The sequence below is a fragment of the Chaetura pelagica genome, unplaced genomic scaffold (genome assembly GCF_000747805.2).
Source record: "Chaetura pelagica isolate M959 unplaced genomic scaffold, ChaPel_1.0 scaffold55, whole genome shotgun sequence".
In the NCBI taxonomy this organism is placed as follows: domain Eukaryota; kingdom Metazoa; phylum Chordata; class Aves; order Apodiformes; family Apodidae; genus Chaetura; species Chaetura pelagica.
This window is the reverse complement of record NW_009953571.1, coordinates 4,450,502-4,458,938: the sequence shown is the minus strand read 5'-3', so window position 1 is coordinate 4,458,938 and position 8,437 is coordinate 4,450,502. Positions and strand designations below refer to the sequence as shown.

The window sequence follows — 8,437 nt, the reverse complement described above, 5'->3', positions numbered from 1 at the left end:
AATTTACATTTAGCTAACTTCACATGGCAGGGCCTGAGCCATCACCAGCCTGGAGACACAGCTGGAGCAACTCGTGCTAGAAGAAAGGTGTCTGCTTTGGTTTCGGACCTAAACTCCAAACCAGTCTGACCAGCTGGAACCCAGTTTCAGGTTACACCCTGCCTTGCTCTCTGGGTGACTTAGTGGGTAATGATCTCACTCCTAGCACACCTCAGCCATCTCTCCAGGTATCCCCACAATCTGCATCCCCCTCTCCCAGCCCTCCCCAAACCATGGGACTGCTGCTGCTGCAGGGCCTGAGACCTCCCCCCGAGCTACCGCAGTCTGGGCAGATGAAAGGATGGGAGATAGCAGACGTGGGAACGGCACCTGCCCCCTCCAACGGGTCATTGCTTCTCAGACACCACTCCCAAGGCAGATAAGACAAACAGTTCCTTTTTATTGCAACGTTTATCATCAGAGTGAGTGCACCAAAAAAAATAATAATCAAGATGGTAGGTTTATTGCATAGGCCATGATAGGCTGTGGGAAAAACAAACAGATGGAGGACATGATATGAGACAGATCATGAAAAGCCTTGGGGGAATCTGACCAGCACCAGGGACACGAAGGCTTATGCCTGTGATGGGGAGAAACGTGCAGTCAGATTGCCAGCAGGCTCTGGGCAGTGGTTTCTTCCCTTCCAGCTCAGGCATCAGCCCAACAGGCAGCTCTCCTGGCGCTGCACTTGAGAAGACCTCAGCTGTGCCCTGAGCCAGGAATGGCTTCACCAGGGCCTCCAGAGCCACTTTGCTCTTGGCCCTGAAAGGTTTCAAGCATTTAAACTAAAACCTGTACGTAGATTTATGTTTCTTAAACATACACACACATGCACACGCACACACACACCCATTTCCTCTCTTCACAGCAGCTTTCCAGGAGCAGCAGGCACTGGGAGTTGCAGGATTGATGCCGACCCCTCAGCTGACAAGGCACACCAGGCACCTCAGAAATAGCAGCTGCTGCCCCCAACAGAACTCCTCAGCTCCCAGAGTTATTAGCTTGGATGGCAGAGATGCAGCAGTAGGCAACTGGGGAGCACCCCACTGCAACTGGGGGAAACACATGGGACCTCGCTGAAGTGAGGAAGTCAGGCACAGTCATAGGACTCTGCAACTCCAGAGGCTGGGCTCAGCTTGCACTGGGAGGAGGGCCCAGCAGGACCAATTAAGCCTGGGGACACCAACTGGTGGCACCTGGTGGGCTCCTGTGCTTCAGAAGGACTCGGGTCAGGCTGCCTGCTCAGTGGAGAGCACAGCAAAATCAAAGCTGCAGCAAAGGTCCAGCTGAGAGAAAGCTGGGTCCTTCCACCCTGCCCTCACCATTTCCTTTCCTTTCACAGGAGAACAAATAGATATTTTGTCAAGGTGTTTGGAGTCAGACTGAACACTGGAAAAGCAACCAGGGCAAGTCACAGTAAGAAGATGGTGAACACATACTGTATGTAGGAGGCTGTAACATGGCAGCCAGTAGAAAAAAATCTAGGTGTGCTTTTCTGTTAAAAACCAAAACCTAGTGATTAAAGCAGGTATTTCTGTTTCTTTCCATCTTGAAAACAAGAACCATTGGGGAGTGTCACAGAGCCCATGAACAGGTCTGGATGGTTACATGAGTCACATAGCTCTCAGCAGGTTCACCAAGACCAGGACTGCTAGGAGGAAGGGCCACCTTGCAGAGGACTGGGGGGGAAGGGAGGAAAACACAAGGTTGGGTGGAAGAAAGTGGCACAAGTTAAAAAAATTGCTGGCTCTGGAGAGCTTGCACCATTCACCAATGTAAATGCTTCACAGATCCCGTCCCAGTGTCCTTCACTAAGTTGAGTGGAGTTGTGCTCTGGGTTTGAGTGGGAATAAAGATGTATTTCAGAGTTTCACTGGACTGTGTGAGGTTAGGAAAGCATAGACATCAGAGAGCATCAGAATGCCCCCAGATTCTCACTTTCCAGCACAACCATTTAGCCAAGACAAATCACAAACACTAGTACTGCCAAATCATGGCTACATCTTGGCCTGATGCTACAAATGTCTTTGAAGAGAGAGCCCTTCAGGCACAAGCCTGTGTCTAAAAACAGAACTCCAGAAGTACGGGGGAATGTCCTAGTGCTGGGCTGGAGAGAGAGAGGTTATAGGTCAGACTGGCTTGGTGGCACTGCTGTAAAACAGATGCTCAGTGTCCTCTGTGGTGGAGACAGTTGAATTGGTAGCAGTGGGCGGCTGGCGGCGGCGGCGGCGGCTCTTCTCCCGGTTCTTCAGGAAGAAGTAGCCGATGATCACCAGGACCACCATGATGCAGACCACAAGGAGCACGGCAATCACCACCTCAAAGGGACCTGCAGGGAACATAATGACAGGTTGGAAGGGCTGCTCCCTGAGCTCTGACACAGGAAGGAACAAGCACAAAAGCTGCTGCAAGAGCTGCACTGGCAAAGAGAAGAGGTGGGCAAGAGCTGGCCTGACAGCAGGGTGGTCAATGCACATCTGAGCGAAGGCAACTGAATGGCACAATAGTATAGCCAGCCCGTCTCTGCTATACTATGGTTCCCATCATTTCTCAGATGCACCACGCCCTCTAAAGGCTATTCGGGGACTTGGGCAGGCTCGGCCATTTGACAGTCCTGTTAACATCAAGCCCTTGCTTCCTGCGTCAACAGGGAGGCCACCAACGGTGCAGAAAGCACCTCCTGGTTGGGATAATGCTGTCAGAGTGAGCTATGGTGGGCAGACTGAGTTTGTGGGGAAATAGCTCACAGCAGTGCTGCCTGTGAGCACTCGGGTGTTCTACAGCCAGCCAAACTTCTGCATCATCAGCAGATAGTCAAACCATGAAGCATTTGAGAGCTGGTGTGCATTTGAAGATTTACTCAATCTTTAGGGTTGAAGAACAGAAGTGTATAACTTCAGGATATCTTTCCTGAAGAAAGAAACCTTACAGCTCTGTGGTGAAAGGACACCAACCTTCATGTGATAGTCTTTTAAAAACTAGTAATTCAATAGCTTTGGTGTTCCTTACAGTTGTAGAGAACATCTATAGGGTCATCAGATTTCTCCACAGTCTACCAACCAGCATTATTCACATACCCACTTAGGTCTTCTTTCTTGAAGAATTTAGTGGTCCTTATGTGAACTTGGCCCTTAGGAAGAATTTTACTTGCCATTTTTTTATGCTGAACAGTGGAGCATTCATTCAGGTTTCTGGAAGGAAAATGAGGAGCCTCTGCTGTGAGCCACTGAGTCACAGACAAAGGAGAAACTGGACCACAGGGCACGAAAGCATCTCTTGCCACTTCTAGCATCCCACAAATCCCACATTGCTCCCTCAGCTTCAAAAGCAGGGTGGCAGAAAAAGGCTATTATTTTTTTCAGGACAGCATAAATGCAGTAAGCAAGATCTGTAGGAAAAAAACTGTTACTCACTTAACATAGCTGTTTGGGACTCAAACGATTCCCATCTCCGACCAATGGCATCTGCTTCTGAATTGGGAGCAGAAAGGGGGAAAAAGTTTTACAAAGAAGGTGGGGAACAGGGGATAAGATAGGTTTGTGAGGAGAGTATTTCCAGTGCTCTGAAGTGACTGAATGCATACAGCATCCCTCCTGACTGAGCTCTCAGGACAGGCCGAGAGTGGCACTTCTGAAAAGCAGCAACAGCTTGCCTCGTAAGAGATACAGCTTGGCAGAATTCCTTCTGTTTCCACTGTTGGCCTTTACAGCAACACATAAACCTTTCCCTCTTGTTTATTTAAAATTTCTGCCTAGTATATTGAGGATTTTCTTAATTTCTCCCCTCCCATTTGGGAGAACTGGAACCAAACTCGGCAGTTAGATTCTCTTTAAAGAGGCCATACCATATCTCTGGTTAGTTTTGCCATCCTCCTCTGCCCCTTTTTCAGCATCAGCACCCAAAATGTTTTCCAGCTCTGAGAAATGACAGGCTGCATTGTAGAAAGATGCTGTAGACACACACTGTTCCCTGTGAGCCATCAGTCATGTTGAAGAACACTGTGACGTATGGCCAGAATTTGAGAGCAGAGCTCCTTTGACTGAAAGCTCCCAAGTCACTGCCTCTTTGGGACCAGAGAATTTAGTCTGGAGTGATTTTCATATTTTGATCAGTAAAAATTCCAGTCCCCACTATGTCTGCTTACTTGTGACGCCTGAACACGATTTCAGGCACTCTTCCTCTTCTTCAAAGTTGTTGTTGTTGCCACCACAGCCCCCATAGGTGAAGGGGTCACATTTCTCAGAAAATGGGTTATAGTACCAGCGGGGGATGCTCTCGGTGCACTGTCCAGTATCAGGCAAGTCCACACAGTGACCTGGGAAAGCAAGGGAGAGGTGCTCTAGCCCAAGAACTGTGATCCCTGAGTGGCAACATTTTCTGCTTACAATGGAAGCACAAGCACCATGGCAGAGGGAATCCATGGCCAAAGCAATGGCTCTCAGGTCTCCGTTGCCTAGTTGCCAGCTGCTCAAATTGGCATTGCCACAGTGAGCTGCCACCTGCCCATAAACCCAACAAGCCAGGAGGAAAGAGGTACATCAGATCATGCAGTCATGCTAGACCTTGGGTTCAGTCCCCTGCAGAAACCACCTGTCCTCCTCAGGAGGCAGAAGGGAACATGAAGAGCCTGGCCACACAGAAACCACAGCTTGGCTCAGGTCTCCTCAACAAGCAAGCTGCATTCAAGCTGACTTGGGATGTATTCTTTTAGCCCAGTGACAGTGCCACAGCCTACTCTAGTAAAGACAAGGCAAAGGTATGGGATTGAACACAGGCATGCGTATGATTACTCCTATTATGCTGTTGTTGTGACCCCCATGCTGCTTTGGTCTGCACTATTTCCAAAAAAAGTGCTGCAGGGCTTTGTACAGGCCAGGTACTGTGCCCAATACGCATGAGACCTGCTTGGGTGGAAAAAGTTTAGGAAGGAGAGTGAAAGCCTGCTGTGCTTACAGTCAGAGAGCAGGCTCTAGCTCATTTTTAGTACAGGGACTACACAGATGCTGCATATGGTTTTGCAATTCTACAGAGAAGCAGTTCTACCATGCAACAGCAGACTGAAGAACAAAAGCAGGTGCTCTGCGTGGTACATACTCTGCTTACGTGTGATGTTGATTTTCTGCAGTCTATTGAACTCACGAGCATCTGCAAGAGAAACATTTCATGTTAAAATTTCTCTCACCATTGGAATACAAAAGAAATGCCTCTGTCCATGCAGACATGGGCAGAGAGGGCTTTCTTGCATGTTCCTTTGCTATCACAAGCCAGGAAAAGGAGACATAATTTGAGGTTCTTAAGTATCTCAAAGCTATGAGAAGAACATGGAAAGAATAAAATGTGGTAACAAGAAGCTATTCCAAATTTCCATTCCACAAACACAGAGACAAAACTAAGGAAAACAAGGGCTGCTTGCTTTTTTTTTTTTTTTTTCTTTCATCAGGAAGAATGGGGAAACCACTATCACTCCAGGTTTTAAGAAGTGTAGAAATGTGAAAGAGCACTAGTGTAGGGTTTAAGAGAGGGCAAAAGAGATGCATCGTATGCTTGCAACCTAAAAAGGCAGCAAAACACCCACATATAGGAGATTATAGGAATTCTGTCAGAAGAAGGAGGGAGGCAGGGTGAGAGGAGGGATTACAGTCTTGTGCAGCTCAACACTGTGCATTTACTTTGGTATAACATGAGGATTTTCAGAGGACTATGACACTGGACAGCCTGAGAGAAATTGTGGTTTTATTTCCCATCTCCCAGCTCAGGGGGCAGGTAAGGTGAGAAAGTGAGAAAGATACAGGAAGGGGAGGGCAGGACAAGCTCTGAAGTCTTACAGAGAAGAGAACTGAAGAGTATTTAAGTGGCAGGAATCATCCCAGAAGGAAGACCAGCTCTTGCAGTCAGCAGAAATGGAAGATGGTAGAACCTGCAGAACTATGGGAAAAGGTAATGCAGGGTCAGGCATAAGAACAGAAGAAAGCATTAAGTCAGCACCTGTAACTTCCATTGCACTCATCACTGGGCAGATACTAAGTTGTCTAAGCCAGAATTTGAAGTACTTACATTGTTCACAATACATCTCGTCTGATCCATCAGCACAGTCGGGGGTCTCATCACACTCCAGGTAGGCATCAATGCAGCAGCCATCATTGCATCTGAAGAAGGGGGACTGACAGTTCCCATTGCACACTGCATCAGAAACAGTTCAGATAGCTCATTACAATTAATTCTTTCCCCCAGCTACACAGGGACTTAAAAGCTGCTGACAGGGCTGGCAAAAAAGAAGCAAGGCAGGTTGGTTAGGGTCTCTGTTCAGTGCCACCCTGCAGTAAAAAAATTAATAAATTCTTGTTTGTAAATGGAACATTGCTCTGGGCACAGCCATGCTTCCTCTCAAAACAGAAGTACACAGAAGGTGGAAGCAAGAATGAGCTACTCTGGAAGAATATGGAGACAATGCCCAAGCATGGGGGAATAAATTAGGAAAACCAAACATAAACCTTCACATTGGGCTGTGAGACCCAATGGAGAAGAGCAGTTATTCCCCTCTGCTCCAGAGGTGGTCCCCAAGTGCTCAGTACTGTGCACAGTTCTGAGCTCCCCAGTGAACAAGAAGGACTGCCATACGGGAGTGAATCCAGCAGAGACTCAGCAAGGGGCTGGAGCACAAAACCTAGCATGAGGTTATGGAAAAGACAGAGACATTCTCATTTTGGATGTGCACTGTAATGGGATGAGCAGCAACAGGTACAAGTTGCAACAAGGGAAAGTTATTCAATGTAAGGGGAAAAAAACTGTAGCAAGGGTCATCAAACAGGTTGTCCATGGAAAGTATAAAATCTCCTTCATTGGAGATCTCCAAAATTGGACTGGATGCAGTCCTGAGCAGCCCAACGTGACTCACAGCTGGCCCTGCTCTGAGTACTGGCTTGGACCAGATGACCTCCAGAGGTAACTCCCAACCTGAATTATCCTATGACATGAAAGTGAAAGGCCTAGTAAAGAAATGAGTCTCCAGTGCTAATGAAAAGCCACAGTAATGGACATCAGACACTGAGCCTGAGCTCACAGCAGGATTACACAGTGGTACAGGAGGCTCACCTGGCGGTTGTCGCCCACCAACAGAACCTGAAGAGAGAAGGAAAAAAAGTATGAATAAAATAAAATAAAATAAAAAGTATCACCACATCATTTTGTCAGCTCAGGATCAGCTTCACACCTCACCTAAGAAGTGCATGTTTTCTGGAAGGAAGCCCTGTAAGGGCTAGGGAGGGAAAATATGAGTGTCCACCCAGAAACGCTGAAGGTAAGCCTGGAGGAGCACAGGGGAACTTCCCACCACTAGCTAGACCATGCCCAAACAGTCTTTTCCAAGGCTTTTGTCTTCACCTTAAGCTGTGCTCTGCAAAGGGCCTGGCAGAGGCTCAGCCCATTTATCTGCAGTAGCACTAAGTGATTCTCAGACTTGGCTAAGAGAGTGCCAAGGCAAAAGTTTAACTTCATTTTAGGAGTGAAACACTTCTGGGTCCTTCACAGCACAATGCTACCCTCTGAATTTAGGTATCAGATGCAACATGGAGACTTGGTGAGGGTTTCTGCAGCAAGAGACACACCTGGGACACTGACCAGGGGAGTAGTGCCCCAGGAGCTGGATCAGTCAGATATGCTGGCTGTGTAAGACTAGGACTCCCCATTCATAATTAGCCCAGCCTCCTTAGCTTTCTGAGCTCTAACTAGCTGCCAGCCAAGAAGTTGTAGTACCTGCCCACAGGGTCATCCCAATCCAATGAGAAAGAGTGGGCTGATTTTCGAAGCAGACTCACCTCTAACATTCTTGCAGGCAAGTTCACATTCCTCTTCCCATAAATAGTTATTCTTGTTGGGCTTGCAGCCACCAAAGATGAACTCCTCACACTGCTGAAGGCTTGGGTTGTAAAACCAACGTGGAAAAGATCCCCGACACCAACCCACCTTCTTAGGAGTCAAACAATGCTCTATCAAGAAAGTTAACATCAAAGGCTCTGGTTAGCTTGCTTTGCCTTCATGTATACAAAAGAGAAGATCTTCCAAAGGAAAGTCTGTCAACACTGTGGACATTTGATTGAAAGATCTGTAAATTCTTGAGTGGCATGGAGAAGGTATAGGATTCCCTACTCAGGGAATCACGGTATAAATTATCTTATATGAAAGGTGGGGTTGCAAAATCAAATTAGAAGGTGCCACGTCCATAAAACCAAAGGATCTGCTCCTCCACGCAGCACATAGCTAAGCTGTGAAACTCCCTGCTTCAGGATGCTGCAGCTGTGCAAAGATTACATGGAGCCAAAAAGGGATTCATCCATGGATTTTAAGAAGACACCATCTTCAGCTTAGAAAAACTCCCAGCTGCAAAATCCCTGGGGACCAG

At 47.5% G+C, this 8,437-nt stretch overlaps 1 protein-coding gene across 1 annotated transcript in view; it reads right to left on the bottom strand.

Annotated features, from left to right (window-relative positions):
* Positions 1 to 2,168: 2,168 nt before the first annotated feature.
* The window catches only part of SPINT1 (serine peptidase inhibitor, Kunitz type 1), a 17,637-nt gene continuing 11,368 nt past the window's right edge, over positions 2,169 to 8,437 (bottom strand). The window contains exons 4-10 of the mRNA XM_009999565.1: positions 7,854 to 8,024; positions 7,132 to 7,158; positions 6,094 to 6,219; positions 5,134 to 5,184; positions 4,184 to 4,354; positions 3,453 to 3,509; positions 2,169 to 2,368 (exon numbers count right to left, since the gene is read on the bottom strand). Coding sequence (XP_009997867.1) covers positions 2,169 to 2,368; positions 3,453 to 3,509; positions 4,184 to 4,354; positions 5,134 to 5,184; positions 6,094 to 6,219; positions 7,132 to 7,158; positions 7,854 to 8,024 — 803 coding nt within the window. The remainder of the gene's footprint in view (positions 2,369 to 3,452; positions 3,510 to 4,183; positions 4,355 to 5,133; positions 5,185 to 6,093; positions 6,220 to 7,131; positions 7,159 to 7,853; positions 8,025 to 8,437) is intronic.